Consider the following 19,945-nt stretch of genomic DNA (forward strand, 5'->3'; position numbering starts at 1 on the left):
GAGTGCATGTGATTTATGTCCTTGCTCGGAGATATTGGCGTCGTGACTCTTTCTTCTGGGCGACGGGGCTGAGAAGTTTCTTGGTTTTTTTTTTTTTTTGTGAACCAGGTTTTTGCAGCGAGCGCGTTTTGCGTTAAAACGGAGCAGAGTGAGACATCTGTCCGACCTGCGATCTCGGCGGCGCCGCGCTCCGCCCCCGAGTTCCGCCCGGAAGGGAAATGACGCAGGCGCAGAAAATGGCGTCGCTGGAGCGCGAGTGCTGCTGTGGTTTGTTAGCCGTTTAATTCAGAGCCGAGTGCGGGGCGCTCTCACCGTCCGGCCGCCGGACGACCCCCCCCCCCCCCCCCGACATGGCACAGCACCGCTGCCGCCCGCTCTCCTGATCCCGGAATCGAACCCCGCAGCTTCATGTCCGAAGGAGCCAGAGCTGCCTGGTCGAAGAGGGGTTGTGGGGATTCGCACCGCCGAGGTGAGACGTCCGGAGCGAGCGGCTAAGCTAACGCTGCTCCCCGGGTCCTGCGGGGTCCGAGCTGCAGGGAGGTTTCCTCTGTCACATCTCGCTCTGCTTTTATTCTCCCTCACGTGACAGACTGCTCCTCCTCCTCCTCCTGCTGCTCCTCCTGCACGCAGCGGCAGCCTTTGTCCGGGACCTGGCTGTTAGCATGTTAGCTCTCCCTGCTCATAGAAACTACAGGGTGGAACCACCGGTGGGGGGGGGGGGGGGGGTTCTCTCTCAAACTGTTGGTGTTGGGTTCAAGTGTCAAAGCCTCACTGTGTGTGTGTGTGTGTGTGTGTGTGTGTGTGTGTGTGTGTGTGTGTGTGTGTGTGTGTGTGTCAGTAGCATGTTAGCTCTGTGCAGACTGTCAACATGTTTTTAGATTACTGGTCAACACCAAACTTCACCAGTTCTGTCAGATATTCACCAGAATCCAAGTTCAGCGGCTTCGCCTCCACATGTGTTTAGAAGTGAAGAGGAGTATTTGATCAGTCTGCTGAGTTTCAACTATTTAAACTCGTGGTAGTTGTCGTTAGTTTTCACGGGGACGTGATTAACTCACAAGTGAGGACCTGCTGTTTCACTTGAAGCGTTTGAGTTACGTGGTTGTTGATCAAATCCTCAGTCAGTTAAACTTAACAGCAAATGTCTTGATAACTGATGAACTGTTGATGTCACTTTTCAGGCAAACATCACGGAGCAGGTGATTCATTTTACAGGAGAGTAAACTGCTTCAAGCTGTCGGCTGCTATGGGGACGAAAATATTGATGCAGACAATTTATATGTCGACTAATTTATCTGCACTTGAATAAATACAACTTCAATATCACTAAACTAAGAATTTCTTAAATGACTGTGAATGTGTATGAGGTAAAATACCTTTACGTGTCTCAGGCTGCCCTTGTTGTGTGTCGTCCAGCTGATGTTTGTGAGTTTTGAAGTAGTTTGCCGTGATGTTGTTGGTCTCTGCTCGCCCTTCACTGTCTCACGGCTCTTTTCTCTGTCTCCTCTGTTCAGAACCAGGGAAACATAAACACAGGAAATGCGAGCGGCCCCTTAGCTCTCAGCCATCAAAGCCTGTGATTGTTCGCCCGGGCTCCAAAAGGTACGAGCTCCCCTCTGAAGACTTTGCACGTTTGACCTAAACTCCTCAAACTATCAGCTTTCCTTCATTATCCCTCTCACTCCTCATCCACTCACTCACACAGCGAGCTTCACTTCAGTCCTGTGTACTTGGGGATGTTTCAGAGCCTGAAGCCTGGTCCGACATCGTACCGCTGAAGTGTTCTTAAGAAAGACACTGAATCCCTCTGGCCTCCATGTTTTTTTAGCTGAGCATCACCCTCGTGTGAAGGGATGAGGGTCACTTGTTTAAAAAAAAAGTTTCATTACATAAATTGAAGTCACTTCTAAATAGTCCAGCCCATCAAAATAAATTACTAAATAATCTCCAAAAGGTCATAAAAACCTGAGTAGTCGGACAACAGCTTTTCTAGATGATCTGAACCTGGTTCTGATCGAGATCTGCCTTTGACCATGAAATCTTTAAATACACAACTTCAGTCAGGGCACAAAGTCAAAGCTGAAGCAGGATGTGTGTTGACAACAGAACATTTGGACGATCATTTTACATGTTGTCTTCCAGATGAGTCTGTCTGCCACCTGTCTGATCATGTGACTGTTCATCTTTGACTTCTCTGACGTCTTTTTCATGGTTAGAGGAGCAACTATTCTTCACTTGGTGCTTTTCTCTGTCATGTATGATTGTAATTTCATTCTCTCTGGGTTCTGGACTGTTCGTTTGACAAAAGGAGTAATTGTAAGATGTTTTTCAAGCTCTGGGAAATTTAGCTTTCTCACAGTTTTTTGACAGTTTATAAACTGAACAGGGAATAAGGTGAGGGACCCACAGGTCCGATCTTCATGGAGCACAATGTTAAAACAAGACGCAGGTGAACTCAAACAATCCTCTCACCATTAACTCTCCAGGGCTGTTACTAATATTAATGTATAAATAATGTGTAATATTTATTTTCACAATGAGACCAGGAATGTAACGTCATGAATCTACTGATCAGTATTTAATAATAATAACAAAAATATGAGAAGTGAACAAATTGCCCACCTTCCTCTATTGAAGTACACGATGTGGCCAATTGTACGTGAAGACAAATGTGCACATGGGTGTAAAGTTTTGGCGTCTGCGTATCTGTGGCCGTGATTGAAGGTATTGAACATTCGCAGAAGTTCTTGCATGTAAAAGACGTATAAAAACAAAGAAGACGTTCATGCTTTAACGTGGTGGTTGTGTTGGCTTTGTCGTTCAGGTGATTGACGCACAGAAAAGGGACTTTATTAGGATCTACTGGACACAAGGGGCACTGTCCTCTGATTGGCTCGGACAACCCCACTGACATGCCCGTGGCCAATCAGAGGTGAGTGTATGTGTGTACATTAGCACTTGAAATGAATGAGTTCCTGTGGGTGTGTGGAGGACGTGTTTGTCTCTTGTCTTTTTTTGTGCATAAAAAATTTGTACAAAATGAATGAAATGTGTGTTTTCATCTTTTCTGTCTGATTCGTGTGTGTGAGTGTGTTTTAAGGATTCTCTCTCTTTATCCTCCACTGATCTGACTGTTGCAGTAGATGTGGAGATTTCCCAGTGTGTCGGCGAAGAGTCACACACTTTATGTTTGGCGGCGAAAGAACCACCGCTTGTTAGAAGCAGCAGCTGAAGTGCTGAGCTTTGAATGCTGAACGCCCTCTCAGTCCCAGACTTACTGTTTCCAGCAGCACTCGTACAAACTCGATCATTTCCCTGAAGAGACTCACGTGTTTGTATTTGCTGAATTTATTTTTCAGTTTGTTCTAGTTCATCCGTGCACTAGACATCTGCAGCCAGCGTCAGTGTTTCACCCTGTGGTAACACCGCACCCTCTCTCCCTCTGTCCGGCTCCTTCCTCTCATTCACTCCTCAGGTGTGTGATGTCGGGGGCGGATGTGGAGGTGTACCTGTCCCAGGTGCACGATGGGAGTGTGTCGTCGGGCTTCCGGGCGCTGTACGAAGAGCGCTTGCTGCTGGACGTCACGCTGTTGATAGAGGAGCACCACTTCCAGGTACGCAAATGTTTGATCCAGGATCGAACGTGACATTATATATCCCCATCCATCACTCACATGTTCAGAAAACTAGTTTTAGGATCAGACTAGAAAATAGAAAAGCACCGTATGTGTCTGTGCATGTTAGATTTGTGTATAATGTTTGTTCTCATTTGTTCCAGTAATAAATGTTCTTCTCCTGCAGGCCCACAAGGCGCTTCTGGCCACACAGAGCGACTATTTCCGGGTCATGTTCACAGCAGACATGAGGGAGAGGGACCAGGACAAGATCCACATGAAGGGGCTGACGGCCGCTGGGTTCGGCCACATCCTCCGATTCATGTATTACGGCTCGTTGGAGCTCAGCATGCCCACTGTCCAAGAAATCCTGCAGGTAGCGTACGAGAAAGAGGTTTCTGTTCATGTCACATTAGATGTTTTCAAATTAAAATTAAAATATCTCAGGAGAAACACGAACTTCGAAAAAGTCCAGACACAATTTTCTGGACATTTTTCAGAAATCGTGTTGCTCCTGAGATATTTGTATTTGAATTTGTTTCACATTTGCCTCTATCACATATTAGAAACGTCATCGCTGTGAATCCTCTGGACGTTTTCCTGCTGTAGTTTCACATGGGCTAATTTCTGCTAACTAACTCCAGAGAATGTCCAGAGTCTCTGACTCACATCCAGCTCCTCTGGATAATTTTAAGAGATTGTCCTGAGTTCAGTGCAGGTCACAGTAATCATGCTTCTTCTCCCTCACGCTTCGTCTTCCTGTCCCGGCAGGCGGCGATGTACGTCCAGCTGACGGAGGCGGTGGAGTTCTGCTGCTCCTTCCTGTTGGCCAAGATCTGTCTGGAGAACTGTGCCGAGGTCATGCGGCTTCTGGAGGACTTCAGCGTAGGCGTGGAGGGCGTCCAGGAGCAGCTTGACAACTTCCTACTTGACAACTTTGTCCCCCTCATGAGCCGACCCGACTTCCTGTCCTACCTCAGCCTCGAGAGACTGCAGGTCTGATTGTTGAACAAACACTCGAAGCCACAAATGACTCACAGCAAAGCACAGCTATAAATACACTTTCAGACATTCCTGTTCCACGTCAGTGAGTTCTGTCTGCAGATCTATCGACAACTATATGTTGATATGTAGCAGTAGTTTAAATCCGATTACTACAAACAGCATCACCTGAATGTATTTTATAAACATTAACAAAAACCTTTATTCAAATCTCATCACTTAGTGTTTTTAAAGAATGTATAGTGAGGACATTGAGATATTTCACAGAAGGGCTGAGCGATATTACTTCAAATCAATATCATGATTATTTCACACTTTTACCTCGATAACAGTTAATGAACGATTATTTTAATATGTGAACTGTGTGTGCAAAATGTTTTCTCTGTGTTTAAATACACGTCTCACAAACTGAAGAGCGAGTCAAACAAACACAGAGTAAACTTCAGGGACCGTTCAGGTCTGAATAACTTCTCACTGGTTGAGTCTTTTTAAATGATTCACTCACAAGTGAACCAGCGGTAACATTTGCAAAATTCGCCTCTGAACCAGGCGTACCTGAACAGCGATGCTCTGAGCCGCTTCCCAGAAATCGAGCTGTACGAAGCGGTTCAGGCGTGGCTGCGACACGACCGGCGGCGCTGGAGGCACACGGACACCATCGTGCAGTCCATCCGCTTCTGCCTCATGACGCCTGCCAACATCTTTGAGAAGGTAAGTGCCGACGCAGACTGAGGCTGATATTGTGTGTTGCAGTCTGGCGCATCGCCGGTGTCCTTCCTCTCTCCTCTTCCCCCTCCACAGGTGAAGACGTCAGAGTTTTACCGTTACTCCCGACAGCTGAGGCAGGAGGTGGACCAGGCGCTCAGCTACTTCCACGATGTCAACCAGCAACCTCTGGTGGAGACGCGCTCCAACCGCATCCGCTCCGTCCGCCCGCAGACCGCCGTCTTCAGGGGGATGATCGGCCACAGTATGGTCAACAGCAAGATTTTGCTGCTGCAACGCCCAAAGGTGTCTGCCTTTGCTTCCACTCGTTAGGGAGCACAACTGTGATCCCTCAGACGTTTTACATGATCTGATCTGAAAACAGTGTTTGACTGGGGCTCAGTAATCAGTGTTACGATCCCTCAGGTGTGGTGGGAGCTCGAGGGACCTCAGGTGCCGTTACGACCGGACTGCCTGGCCATCGTCAACAACTTTGCCTTCCTGTTGGGCGGAGAGGAGTTGGGGCCCGACGGAGAGTTTCACGCTTCCTCCAAAGTCTATCGCTACGACCCTCGACAGAACTCCTGGCTACGCATGGCGGACATGTCTGTGCCCAGGTTAGAGCAGCGTTTATTTATTTTCTTGCTCTATTGTCACTTTCAATTTAAAAGTGATTTTTTTTTTTTGCAGCTACTCCGACTTTCTTTTTATCAATGAAACATTTGTGGATCCATATTCGTGCTGCTTGTTGTTTGCAGGTCGGAGTTTGCCGTTGGCGTCATCGGTAAGTTTATTTATGCTGTGGCGGGCCGCACGCGAGACGAGACCTTCTACTCCACAGAGCGCTACGACATCACAGAGGACCGCTGGGAGTTTGTGGACCCGTACCCTGTTAACAAGTACGGTCACGAGGGAACGGTTCTGAACGGGAAACTGTACATCACTGGAGGAATCACCTCCTCCTCCACCTCCAAACAGGTGTGTGTGTTCGATCCAGGGCGGGAAGCTGGAGGTGGGGGAGGTGGGGGAGGAGGAGGAGGGGGAGGCAGCTCGGGGGGCTCGGACGTACACAGGACACGCACTGGCAGGGGACCGCTGCTGCCCGGCACTCAAGCCAGCTGCTGGGAGAACAAATCCAAAATGAACTACGCCCGCTGCTTCCACAAGATGATCTCTCACAACGGGAAGCTGTACGTGTTTGGTGGTGTGTGCGTGATCCTGCGGGCGTCCTTCGAGTCGCAGGGCTGCCCGTCCACCGAGGTGTACGACCCAGACACTGACGAGTGGACCATCCTCGCCTCCATGCCCATAGGGCGCAGCGGCCACGGGGTGGCGGTATTGGACAGGCAGATCATGGTGCTGGGTGGCCTGTGTTACAACGGCCACTACAGTGACTCCATCCTCACCTTCGACCCTGACGAAAACAAGTGGAAGGAGGATGAGTATCCCAGGATGCCTTGCAAACTGGACGGTCTGCAGGTGTGCAGTCTGCATTTCCCAGAGTATGTGCTCGAGCACGTCAGACGCTGCAGCTGAGGTCTGCTCCACAGTAAGCCTCCTTTTTATAGAAACGAGATGCACTGATCGACGACTGCAGTCTCCTGCTGTGACGTCAGGTTTTTACAGGCGGGAGAGACTCACCTGACGTGCAGGCTTTTAAACGAGAGATCAGCACTTACCCAGGGCGAGGAAAAGGTTGACTCTTCTTCATGAAGGCAGTTCAAGCTTGGCGTGGTGAGTTGCCACAAACAGTCAGCTGGAACATTTTCAGAATTAGCTTTCTCAGAAAAATAAGGAAAACTAATCGTGGGGAGAAAAAAAAGTTTCATTCTGCTGGTTTATGTTTGGACTGTGGTCAGTTTCCTGTTCTACTCACTGACTGTATCTAGGCTGTCGTGTCAGGCTCACTGCAGAAACGCACTGGAAGCGTCAGAATCACTCATTCACCACGTCAACGTGTGTTTGGATTTTATTCTATTTAAATCCAGACGTACCTCCTGTATATCTTTAATCAATTAGGTCGCTAGTTAGCTAAAGCAAACCTCTGACCGCGGCTATTTCAATCAAACAATACTAATAGTATATATAACAGCATACAATGAGGTATATAAACTAACTATAACACTATATACTGTAGTGTAGTTCATTTTAGAGCCTGTTTCCAGATATATGAAGCAGACTGTTGAGACACAGCGACATCGTTCCAGATTCTGCTTCAGTTTACCACCAGCTGTACAATTTCAGGTAAATTCAGGTTTCGCTTCCAGTGCGTTCCAGCTTTTTAGCCCAAACTCTGCTCGTTACTTCCAGATATCCACGATACTGTGCTCATGTTCGCACAACGTCTTTTTGCGCCCCCCCCCCCCCCCCACTCCTTCCTCCGTCTCATCGTTTTCAGAGCGTTTGTGTGTGGATGAGAGAGTGAGCTGAAAAAACCCAAAGTCGTACTAGAACAGCGAAAGGGGCTCGTCCGCCTGCTTAGGAAAGATGGATTCCGGTATCCGTGGAATCACCGGCAGAGCTTTACTCCCCGTCATCTACATTCCCTGCACTCACCCGGTTGGATCTTTGTGTGTAAGCGCACAGCGAACCCTCCTCGCAGCTCCGGCGCCACAGGACGCTGTGATGCTGGAGACATCGAGCAGCATCTGAAATTAACTTTCTGGCTGACGTGTCTTTTCGTGAACTGAAAGTGAGTCCACCACGAAATCTGCAGAATATATGGTAGAATATTTGAGGAATTTCAGGCCTCATGAAAGAACATTTCGATCGTAAACTTAACCTCTAAACCTCGAGCGTGGAACAGTCGGAAACGTTCTGTGGGTTTGAATTCAACAACCACCAGAACTCAGTTTATCACATCTGCTGTTTCAGAACAAAATAGCCGCCAGTGTTTTCAGATGATCTCTTTCCAACAAAAGCAGATTTTTCCCAGCGTTCGGCCGTCAGATGTTAATTTCAGACGCTGGAACATATCCTGCAGTGTTCACGTCACATCAGATGCAAAGACCTTGTTGTCAAAGCTTTCACGTCCAAGCAGCGCCTTGATCTCGCAGCAGAAGCTCCACGAGCAAACCCCACGTTTCGGACCTGGTCCTTTTTATGGATATTTATTTTTATTTTCATGAGCCAACTGTGAAAAGGGCTAGAGCACATGCTGATGCACTTCCGTCTGTCAGCCGCCTATTTATTTATTTTCTGAAGTGTTGCTTTTCACCGAGCTATGCAGTAACAGTAGTAGGTTTATTTATTATTATTGTTATGATGAGAATTTCATTGTGAATCGTGTTGTTTTCAAATCGTACCTCGTCCTCTCTCCTCGTTTCATCCTCTGCCGTCTGTCTGTGGCTGACGAGTGGAAGCTGTGAGAGGACGTCTTTCCTCCGTTGTGAACTGACCAGAAATATTCAGAACCATAATTAGCCGAGTGTCACTACCGACTCCGGCAGCGTAAACTTTGTCCCGTATGCAAGAAGTTTCATTTACAGGTTTTCATCATGAGTGAAACACAGACTTGTTTATTGAGGGATCAGACGTCAGCATCCTCCTGGGATGAAAACTCTCATCTATAAATTCATGATTCTTTGTTCACACACAAACCTCGAGTCCTGAGCTGCTGCTGCTGCTTTACAGTGTTGATGCGATGCTGCCTGGGTTCGTTGTCTTCTTTGTGGCACCTGTAGGCATCTTAGACGACGTGAAGTTCCCGCGTGAACGCCTCTTCCGCAGCGAGACGTTGAGCCACAGCACTTCACATGTTCATGTTCGGTGATTACGGAAAAATACTTGAAAGGAAGAAAGGTTTTGAGAAACGCAGTGAACACAGTGCGGCTGCAGTTAATGATTTCATCGCTGAATCTGCAACTAGAATCACTGCACTGTGGTTTTATTGCTCTGATATGTGGCATTCACAAAAAGATGAGGTCTCTGTGAAGGAATTCCCTTCACTCGGACCTGAGATCAAGTCAAGAGGCAGAAATCGTTTTGTGAGGTCACCATGACCTTTGACCTCCCAGATTGGAATCACTTCACCTGTTTCTAGGTGGACGTTCGTAGTAAGAAACTCCATTAAAACATTTGTGAGATGTTGTCGTGTCACAATAATGGGACAGAGAGACGGACGACCTGACGACATCCCTCTGGACACTGGCTCTCACTGGAGCTGAGACATTTCCTCGAGCCAAAGGCGAAATTTTCAAATGTTAGATTGAACCAAATCAAAATATCTGTCTCTTACAAAATTTGACAATTTAGAAACCAGCTCATTTCATTTATTTCATTTATTACTTGAAAATGTCAGAAACAACTATCGGTTCAAATGTTCTGATCGTTGCAGCCGTTGAACTGCACCTACGTGTCCTTCTGGAAACATTTTGACTTTTTAACTTCATCAGCTGGTAAAATATCAAAGTAAAAGGGAAATGAGAGTTTCTACATTTTCATCCCAAATTTCAAAACTTTCTTCAAACTTTCATTTTATTACTTTAAAATCCAGTGTCTTAAGTTATTCTTCCTACTTGTCACATGTTATTTTCCCCTTTGGGAACTTTTTTACTTTTTTTTTACCTTTAGAATAACTTCAGGGGGAATCACACGTTGAACGTATCCACGCTCACACTGTCAGCAGCGCGGCTGGTTTAGGAAATGAGCTGTTTAAAACGCCACGGTCGGTTTTCTCATGTGTCACTGTATCTGCTGCCATTACCATGAGCATCACTCTACAGTCCGCTCCTCCTCCTCCTCCTCCTCCTCGTCATGTCGCTGTTTGAAGAAGAAACACGTAACCGTTAAAGTTCTGCTGTCCTGAGTTGAGGCACATTCAGTCCTAGCGCAGCATCCTTTAGTCTTCAGTCCGTCAGTAGGAAAACAGATAGAGGATTAAAAAAAAAACACATACCTTGCTACAACGACTGTATCCGAATAAGAAAGTAAAATCAGATTAACATATCTTATAATCTGAGTAGGAACTCTTTGGAAACGATTTGTAACTTTCCAGAAATAAATGTTCATATTGGTCAACTTTCAGGTGGAGTTTTCTCAGTGTGTTTTATTCCCGTCTGTATTTTCTGCGTTTCTTCATGATTTCTTTATTGTGTTTTATTTGTTTCTGTACTTGATTCTGTCGTCAGCAAGTTATCAAGCAGTTATTTCTTCAAATTATAAAAACATATATGTAATTTTTTGATATAAATGTAATATTTTGGTATCTTTAAAAACTAAAATAACAGAGGTTCAAGGGTAAGTTGATCTAATAGACACTGAAAATAAAAACTCGAAACATAGATCTGATCATTTTTATTTGGATTAAACAAAAACTTTCCATCCACAATTCACCATGATTTAAAACAAACTGCAGGAACAGGAAAAAAACCTGGAAAAAATCGACTCGGCTTCGTCCCAAACATTAAATTACAATCAGGCCACAAGAGGCTCTGCTCTTAAGGCTTAACATCACTTCAAGTAATTTTATAACAAATGAAAAACAAATGTACCCGTGACATTTAAATTAAAAAGGTTTTAGCCCAGCAGACCTCAACAGAGAGATTTAGTTTGAGGGTCTGCAGTAAGTGCCCTAACACAAAGTATGATGAGACTTTAATAAAAACAGGTTTTAATGTCATTAAGACGTTGATCCAAGTTTCTCTGACACATTTGATGTGTTCTGCTCGGTGCATTTTACTGAAATGATCGTTTTAAGTGTTAAAGTTCACTCAGACTTCACTTATCTATATATTATATACATACTCTTTATCAGCCCCCATAACATGTCTGAGTTTTATTAGGATCCCTGAATGATTATTATTATTAAAGAAATATATTGAGTTCCTGGAGTCATGTCCCACCCCTCCTTCAAATCTCACAGTATAAATATTGAGTAGTTTTTGTGTAATCCTGCAAACAAACAAGGTGGAGGTCGAGTGGATCACTGCTTCACCCTGTTCTTGATGTTCCACTTCTGGCCGGAGCAGGTCTGCAGGATCAACTGTTGGCCAAAGTCCACCTTCGCCTCCATCACCTCCAGGCAGCGTCCAGAGGATCGATTTATGATCGACTCATCCTGGAGGAGCAGGAGGAAACAACCCTCAGGCTTTCACAGGTTTTACAGATAATTCAACTGTTGTGGTCGTTTATAAAAGTGGACATACACACAACACATGTTGTCTTTAAGACTCTTTAGCTCTCAAAGCTTCTCTGGTCGAGCTGAAGGGGGACTGAGGAATGATCCAACGCGTTTCCTTTCTTACCTGGGAGAAATCCCACGTCTTCTGCTTCACGTCGGTCACTTTGTCGCAGTCGAGGAGCTGAGGAGAGGAGTTGATGTTGTCGTCCACCAGACAGCGAGTTTCTTCCCCGATGCTGCCCAGAGTGCCCAGGAACAGCTGGCCTGCTGTGGTGTAGCGTCCGATCTGAGGACGAACAGAAGGCCGCTCTAGTTCCTGAAGTTTTTACACTTTAATCTGAGATGCAAGTAAATACAAGCGTGAAAGGACCCAGCTAATTAGAGTTGTTCTTCTCCAGACTTGAGTTCAGGTCTGGAGCAGAAGCCCCTGAAATTCTTCACATGCAGAGAACTTGAAGGAAAGTTGTATTGATCGTGTGTCGTCCATGTTGTACCTGAGGACCCCAGCCATGACACGGATGCAGGATGGGCCTCTCCTTATTGCCCTGGTCCAAGCACAGATGAGTCGCCTTCGAGTTACGAACCTGGAATCAAAAAAGCATCTTTAAAAATGTTTACTTTGTGCAAATGATCTTTGTTCTGAGTCTGAATATTTGCTCCAGAAATCAGAACGACTGCATTTAAATAAAGAGGGACGACATGACTGCACCCACAAGTGGAGCCAAAGTGTCTCAATCCCCCCCTGGTGGCTGGCTGCAGTAAAAGTCTCAAACCCTGCCTTCTCCATGTTAATGGATGGACAAAAGATAGTTTGGCAAATTTTGGTTTGAATTTGTTATTTGATGTGGCAGAGACGTCATGATTGACAGCTGAGGCTGACTCGTGATTGGTCGAGTGTGATATCACGGCTCCCTCCCCCCACACCCGGGATGTGACATCTTTACGTACAGTCTGTGTCTCACCTGGTTTCAGAAAAAAACACATTTTAAAGATTTTGTAGAATTTTACAAACGATTAGATGAACCAGCTTCTTCTTCTTCCTCCTCCCTGCCAGTTTTCTGACTCACCTCGCCGTAGAACAGCGTAGTGTTGTACCTCCTCAGCTCTGGGTAGACGTTGTCGAGGTACCACTCAAAGCTCTTGCACTGCAGACGCTTCCTCAGTGCGACCCTCTCCGAGATGTCTCCGATATCAATGCTGTTGTTCTGCACGAGCACAAGAGGCCACAGACGATTCCATCGACAGCACCAACGGTTTGTGTGCAATAAACAGAAGAAGAGCACGGTGGTAAATATATCTATGAGTTGTCTCCGTCTCTCACCTCCATGGGGATGTTCCAGGCCATGTAGACAGTGGACTTGTATTGGTCCATCCAGACCTCAGCCACGCGTAGAGCATTACGCCGTGTGGTGACGCCAATGTTGTTGGCGTAGGGTTTCTTCATCCGCGCAATGTGAGCCACCCTGGAGCAAGGCATGGCCTCCATGCTGCCCCCACACATCCACGCCTGTGGGGCACAAAGAATACAGAAACAGATACAGCTGCTGTAATGCAGGTTTGGCCACTAGGGGGCGGAAGAACATCAACACAAGTTGACATCAGTCCCACGTGGATTTCTCAGGAGGTTTGTTGGGATGTTTGCACAAGAACAAGAGGAAAGTGGGTGACACGCAAACCTTGATGCCCAGTTCGATGTTCTCTCCGCCATAGACGTGCATCCCCGGGTCGAACAGGCCAAGCTCACCAAAGAAACTGCTGTGAACCACGAAGGAGCAGCCGATCATGGCAGGAGTCCTGCAGCGATGGAAACACAACATGAGCACGTTTGGTGTGTAAATGGAAATCAGAGCCTGTTTGCAGTTGTCTGTGTGAATGTGGTTTTGTGCAGAAGCTCAGTATGTGAATCTGTGATTGTGTTTTTGTAAATTCAGTTTGCAGCAGAAACACTGGAGGTTTTTTGTTCATGACTCTTGAAGAACTGTGGGTCTGCTGCAGGTCATTCATGGGAAACTCTGGACGATGTGTTGGATCAGCTTACTTGATGGGAGCAGACGTGTCCCCGGCCTTGAGCCACTCTTTGGACGGGCTCATGTACATGCACCACAGCTCCCAGTTGTAGCCGTGGGCAAAGTCCCCGTAGTATTCCAGCTCGAAGCTGTCATGCTTGATGTTGTCGATGGAGGGCAGGAGGATCCTCTTGTGGTTCTCTTTTATTCTGAGCAGAATCGGCTCGGCCCTGACAGAAGTAAGAACACCGGCCTTCTCTTAAAGAGACGTATATTTGGGTTTTTACAGTAAAAGCTTCACAGGCTCTAATGTTCAGAAAACACTTTGCTTCCTCACACTCCATCGCTGCACTTCTTCTCTCTTCATCTTAGAACGATTGATTATCACTGCCACACTCACCAATAAGGTGTGAACTCCACATGGGCATCAAAGAATCCCGTCACCTCGCCCGTGGCCACCTTCCAGCCCTCGTTTCTGGCCCGGATCAGACCCTCTCTCTTCTGGTTCCTGACGATCTTCACCAGGCCGGGGAAGCGCTTGTTCACATAATCCTCCAGAGGTCCCTTCAGCACCTCTGCAGTCCCAACCAATACGAGGACATGACCAAACAGCAAAGTGGAAAGATGGTGACAAACATTTATTTACTCGTCTACTTTGACTTTTTTTTGTTTCGTCCTTGTCCCATCTGCTAACATGGAGGAGGCAGGATTTATGAACTGCAGCCAGGCTTCACATTTGGGAGCTGTCATGTCGTCCATCTTTATTCACAGTCTATGACAATAACCAATAAGAACCTCACCTATAATTTGACATTTGCATATTTAGTCATCTCCGCTGCACAAAATAACATCGTATAAAGTGTTATTTGTTTTTTATTGAACCTTCATGTTCCCAAGCAAAACATCTAGGATTTCCTAAATATAACCAGCCGGAGGATTTGGGAAACACTGACCCTCATCGCTGTAGTCATCCACCAAGATGATTTCTTTGAGCAAGTGAGCCGGAGTGTGATTGACAGCCGTGTGGATGGAGCGCAGGATGACGGACAGAGCCTCGTTGACGAAGATGAAGATGAGGGAGATCTGGGGGAGGTCTCTCGGGTAGGTGATATTTTTGCATCTACAGAGAGAGACACACGCAGGCACAATGTACGATCCGTTAAATGAAACCTGTCCAAGGCCTAAGTGACACATCAGCTGGTCCCGGCCTTATTGCTGTTGTCTAGCAACAGAGCTGCAGCTGGTTTATTAACACCTGTCACGTTAGCTATTCGCTTTCGTCACCGAAGCGCAATGAATCCTGGGATATGTTGGGCCGAGAAGGAGCCACCCGCTGGAGCCTTTGTTTCCTGGGGAAGAAAGGAAGCACTTGAAGGAGGCTTTGATTGGGTCTCGTGCAGTTGGACCAGAACCATCAGTCAGCAATGGGTCTTCAAATGCAGCCCCTGAAGGATGCAGCCCCTGAGTTGAGACACTTCTTATGTGTCTGCTGCCGACAGGAGGCCTTTAAAACCTGCGTCTATGATGACATACCTCTAGGTGCATGAGAAAATCTGTTTTGTTTAGTTGTTGTTTGAAGTTAGACATTTCTCGTGTTGGCATGTACTCACTTGCTGGGCCGGAAGTCTGGAGTGGTCCGATCCAGGGAGATTCTGTCGCTGAGGTAGGCGTTGTAGCCGTACTTATCCTTCAGGGACTTAGCATCACTCTCCTCCACTGGAGCCACAGAGGCAGCGAGGCCGCCTTTACCCAGACCCCCGAGGCCCTCGATCAGGCCCAGGGATTTGGACAGACCTGACGAAAGATCACATCAGGTTCCCTGAGGCTCTTACTCAGAGAATCACGTTCCAACGTAACCAAACATTTCCTGTGTGATGTCATCACTATAATAATAACAGATTTTCTTATTTGCATCGTTTTGCATAATAATCTATGGGGTGCCGTTTGTAAAGCAGCTCACGCTGAAAATAACAGCAACACTTTGTCACATTTAGCTTCAAACCATGTTTAAAAAACTGGTGTGAATTTTTGAGAGTCACTTTTTTGCACATTTACAACAAGATTTGTCAACTTAGAGATATTTTAAATATTTAAATCCAAATGTTAAATGTTACACTTAAATGTTGAATCTAAACCTAAATGTTAAATCTAAATCTAAATGTTAAATCTAAATCTAAATGTTAAATCTAAATGTTAAATCTAAATGTTTCGGGTGAAACTAAATATTTAACTTATATGCAAATTCAAATGCCGGTAACAAGAAGTACCAAAATAAAAGCTTGTGGCTGACTACAGGTCATAAGTCTTCTTCATAAAAGTGACACTAAAAACTCAAAGTACTCTTCAAATAAAGTTTCTCCAAACGTGTTTGTTATTTTATGTAGTTATTAACACGATATCCCATGTCCAAGAGTCCATTTCCCCGGATAAGATGGGTTTTATTCGTTATTTACCACTATAAACACACTCTGACCTCCTCGAGCTTTTATTTTGGTACTTCCGGTTACCGGCATTTGAATTTGCATATTAGTTAAATATTTAGTTTCACCCGAAACATTTAGATTTAACATTTAGATTTAACATTTAGAATTAGATTTAACATTCAGATTTAACATTTAGATTTAACATTTAGATTCAGATTTAACATTTAGATTCAGATTTAGCATTTAGATTCAACATTTAAGTGTAACATTTAACATTTGGATTTAAATATTTAAAATATCTCTAAGTTGACAAATATTGTTGTAAATGTGCAAAAAAGTGACTCTCAAAAATTCACACCAGTTTTTTAAACATGGTTTGAAGCTAAATGTGACAAAGTGTTGCTGTTATTTTCAGCGTGAGCTGCTTTACAAACGACACCCCGTAATAATCTACATGATATTTCTGAGAGATCTAATTATAAGTTAGTGCCATGAATTCAGGATCGGAGGGAACAATAATTAAATAGTTTAAGATCAGTTTGAGCATCTTGAGTTCTGTCCCTCAAATGTTCTCAACATCTATCACACAGATTTCTCTTTATATGAAAAATATGCCTGTTTACATTTAAAAACGTTGCATCAGCAAACGAACCCACACGAGTGAACTTGAACGTGAAGCAGTTTGTGTGCATACGTGAGCTCATGACAAAGAAAAGACAGAAAACTGAGAAGCTTTCGACGAAAAAGACTGGATCACTGAAAACAACAAGGCTTTGCCCTCGACAATGAGTCACAGTACGAAAAACCTGTTCCAGCCTCAGAAACCATCTTTTCGTTTTTCTTTCTGCCTCTGCTGTTTCCTCATATTAACATAAAGAGATTTAACATATTCTTTAAATATATTTTATTAGCTGGTGAAGTTTCTTCAAAGAACAGTGACGTTTTATTCTTTTTTGCATTATGACGTCAAACATGTTCAATAATTAATGTGACAGAGTAAGAGGCTCAGAATTGACATTGGACAATATTCACAGACTTCTCTTAGTTTCATGTCAATAGAAAGTCGAGGAAAATTGAATTTATTTTCATAGAGAAAATCCAGTCGACATGTTACACTGGACTTTACCGTTTAACTGCCTGTACACCATGTCCTCCAACGAGCGGAGCCTTTTGAGCAGAACATCCTGGTTGATGTCGGGAACCTGTGGTGGCTCGTGGCCGCTCTGTCTCCGTTCATTAGCCTGAACCTCCACACTGGCTTCTTGGATGCTGCCTGTTTGGCTTGTGGTCCAAAAGGTCATAAACCCAGCAAAAGCAAGCACGTTCAGTATCACTAAAATCCTCCATCTCCTGGACCTAACAGCCATGAATGCGTCTGGGAAGGGAGGGCCGCTGAATGCTGAATGAGAGATGTTGGCAAAGCTGCGTACATCACCTGGGACCTTTATAAATCCATCATAACTGACAGAACTGGAAAATCCACCTGAGCAGCTTCACCAATGTACATGACCAGAAATGATCCAGGTACCTGAGATAGTTACAACATCAGAGAGCTGCTTTTTCATCACCTCTAATATCTATTTACTACAGCGTCGCTCCAACTGCAACACAGAAATCATGTTTTTCTTATATTTTCTGGACCAGGCCTTTTGGCAGAGATACAAATACAAAACAGTAAAAACCTTGAAAATATTTTGTAAATTTAAACCGATACTGATTTTATTTTGAGTGGTTAAATGTGTTTTGCTCCCTGAATGAAGAGTTTGATTAATATAATACATATAGGTTTTATTAATATACCGCACTGATGACACGTTTAATTGGGTCTGATTTCACAAATCATCTCTGCACCAAAGACAAAGTCAGTCACTCAACCTTCATATGTCAATAATGCAGGAGGCTCCTCCTGAACTGAGCGATTTGACAAAAGCCACATGCCAGTCAGTTGACAACTTATTATTGGACATAATAATTATTATTAAGAGCAAGGTGTTAACTTATCTGTTTACCACTTTTGAATAAATGTTTCTGTGTTTGCTTACCTTGTCTACATAGTTAGTTTTCTGTTCCTACAAAAATAAGTACACGCCCAAATGTTTGAATAGTTCGAATCAAGGTCAGTAACTATCTTTGTTTTGTTTTATTCACAACTGCTATTCACATCTATTTTCTAACTGCAAATATATTTCTGTCCTACTTATTACAGGATGGTGAAGTGCAGGCTACCGATGAGGTGGTGAAGACTGTCATCACCAGAGGTGCCATAATGTCTGACACAAGTAGTGCGAAGACAGTGATCAAGGGAGCAACTGAATGTACCAAGAGCCTGTGCCCTGCAGATGGGGCTGATATATACACTTCAATGACTTCTGACAATGGCTGCTATGGGGCCTCTTATGAAGACTATCTCATTTGGGGAGGACGAACCAGCCAAGCAGCATCATTTTTTCCCCCCAAGTATTGTAGGGAGTGGCTGGGCATGTATATTTTGTGAACATCATTGTTAATGGTTAGAATAGTTAGAATGGTTAGAACAGTGCAACAGCTACACAAATAACTGATATCAGTGAATTATTTTTTAGGGTGTGTCCACCTCCCTACATGTCTGTGACTCAGCCGCCAATCTCCCCCATCAATAGCAGTCAAATCAGTAAAATGCAGTAAAAAGCCAAATCTTTGCTGTTTGGTCACGTAACAATAAGTTTAAAGCAAAAAATATGTGTGATGCATTTTCCATCTGAAGTTGTTTGCTTTTTTCTTTAGTTTCATATTTAGATGGATGATGTAAACGTACATGTCTTATGTGCTGAAATGATTTTCTCCACCAGTGTTGCAATGGTTCATGATCGTTATTACAAATCATTCATCTTAATCACGGGTTTCATCCCCCAGCCCCTGTGCTGCGACGCTAAATGAGTTACGTTTACAAGCTGTGTGTGTGTGTGTGTGTGTGCTTGGCTAATGATGTGTCCTGTGTCGACCAGGGGAGTCGAGACTCTGCGTTTACACATTGTGCTATTGATGGGGGAGATTGGTGGCTGAGTCACAGACACGTAGGAAGGTTGACACAAGGCAGGTAGAGGTCTACTCACAGACAAACCCTCACAGACAGGGATACATATGAACTGAGGACTAAAACACACAAGGATACAAAGACAGCAGGTTGGTGAGGACTGAAGGAGAGGCACAGCAGAGACAGTGAAAATAATTGGTTGGCAAGTTCACAGCAGTTCGTGATAAGTCCTTTGCAAACTAAGACAAGTGGGTGTGACGCCTGCAGCGCCTGTAAGATGGAAACCGTGAGGACATCTGCCGCTTCAGCAGCTGCATTATCTGTTTGTCTCTCGCTGCAGGTCTGCAGGAGGTGCCCACAACATGTACAAGCACAATAATAAAGTATTTATTTCATACAGCAAACTTTATCAGTGGATATAGTAAATCCACTTTCTGGAAACTTCAATAAGGAAACCTGGGGAACCTAAGGGTTCAGTGTGTAGAGTTTAGTGACATCTAGTGGTGAAGTGTGATGTTGCAGCTGCAGTAGGTTTAGATTCTGTGGTGAAGTATCACAGCTCATCCTGAAGTCCATAAACTCACTTATTTACACAATTTATTTATTTTGGGGGAAATGCAAATACTTATCTTAGGTATATATAAGAACTCAGTTTATCACATCTGCTGTTTCAGAACAAAATAGCCGCCAGTGTTTTCAGATGATCTCTTTCCAACAAAAGCAGATTTTTCCCAGCGTTCGGCCGTCAGCTGTTAATTTCAGACGCTGGAACATATCCTGCAGTGTTCACGTCACATCAGATGCAAAGACCTTGTTGTCAAAGCTTTCACGTCCAAGCAGCGCCTTGATCTCGCAGCAGAAGCTCCACGAGCAAACCCCACGTTTCGGACCTGGTCCTTTTTATGGATATTTATTTTTATTTTCATGAGCCAACTGTGAAAAGGGCTAGAGCACATGCTGATGCACTTCCGTCTGTCAGCCGCCTATTTATTTATTTTCTGAAGTGTTGCTTTTTACCGAGCTATGCAGTAACAGTAGTAGGTTTATTTATTATTATTGTT

At 44.7% G+C, this 19,945-nt stretch overlaps 2 protein-coding genes across 3 annotated transcripts; one reads left to right on the forward strand and one right to left on the reverse strand.

Annotated features, from left to right (window-relative positions):
* The first annotated feature begins 334 nt into the window (after positions 1–334).
* klhl15 (kelch-like family member 15) lies at positions 335–10,346 on the forward strand. 2 transcript variants are annotated; one of them, XM_069512326.1, is made up of 9 exons: positions 335–469; positions 1,515–1,602; positions 3,476–3,614; positions 3,802–3,990; positions 4,386–4,610; positions 5,166–5,327; positions 5,418–5,627; positions 5,748–5,938; positions 6,080–10,346. In XM_069512326.1, the coding sequence occupies exons 1-9, from the start codon at positions 409–411 to the stop codon at positions 6,855–6,857; spliced, it is 2,043 nt and encodes a 680-aa protein (XP_069368427.1). In that variant the 5' UTR covers positions 335–408; the 3' UTR covers positions 6,858–10,346. The 2 variants fall into 2 exon arrangements, with proteins under 2 accessions (XP_069368427.1, XP_019967625.2); XM_020112066.2 differs by lacking the exon at positions 335–469 and adding an exon at positions 2,825–2,932.
* A 255-nt stretch (positions 10,347–10,601) lies between these two features.
* On the reverse strand, positions 10,602–17,288 carry LOC109623611 (polypeptide N-acetylgalactosaminyltransferase 17-like). The gene is made up of 11 exons (XM_069512335.1): positions 16,998–17,288; positions 15,059–15,242; positions 14,402–14,568; positions 13,849–14,023; positions 13,481–13,678; positions 13,119–13,236; positions 12,764–12,949; positions 12,510–12,647; positions 11,937–12,026; positions 11,567–11,728; positions 10,602–11,379 (listed from the first exon to the last, which is right to left on the reverse strand). The coding sequence occupies exons 1-11, from the start codon at positions 17,236–17,238 to the stop codon at positions 11,245–11,247; spliced, it is 1,794 nt and encodes a 597-aa protein (XP_069368436.1). The 5' UTR covers positions 17,239–17,288; the 3' UTR covers positions 10,602–11,244.
* Positions 17,289–19,945: the final 2,657 nt, after the last annotated feature.

This window comes from Paralichthys olivaceus, chromosome 17 (assembly GCF_024713975.1).
Source record: "Paralichthys olivaceus isolate ysfri-2021 chromosome 17, ASM2471397v2, whole genome shotgun sequence".
NCBI lineage: Eukaryota > Metazoa > Chordata > Actinopteri > Pleuronectiformes > Paralichthyidae > Paralichthys > Paralichthys olivaceus.

What these genes read in the sequence shown, in the direction of transcription:
- klhl15 (XM_069512326.1), top strand. Translation starts at nt 409, where the DNA reads ATGTCCGAAGGAGCCAGAGCTGCCTGGTCGAAGAGGGGTTGTGGGGAT. An exon ending in GTTCGCCCGGGCTCCAAAAG is followed by an intron (nt 1,603 to 3,475) that starts GTACGAGCTCCC and finishes TTCACTCCTCAG; the next exon opens with GTGTGTGATGTCGGGGGCGG. An exon ending in CTGCCAACATCTTTGAGAAG is followed by an intron (nt 5,328 to 5,417) that starts GTAAGTGCCGAC and finishes CCCCCTCCACAG; the next exon opens with GTGAAGACGTCAGAGTTTTA.
- LOC109623611 (XM_069512335.1), bottom strand. Translation starts at nt 17,238, where the DNA reads ATGGCTGTTAGGTCCAGGAGATGGAGGATTTTAGTGATACTGAACGTG. An exon ending in GTGGAGTTCACACCTTATTG is followed by an intron (nt 13,679 to 13,848) that starts GTGAGTGTGGCA and finishes TACTTCTGTCAG; the next exon opens with GGCCGAGCCGATTCTGCTCA. An exon ending in CTACGCTGTTCTACGGCGAG is followed by an intron (nt 12,027 to 12,509) that starts GTGAGTCAGAAA and finishes TTTTGATTCCAG; the next exon opens with GTTCGTAACTCGAAGGCGAC.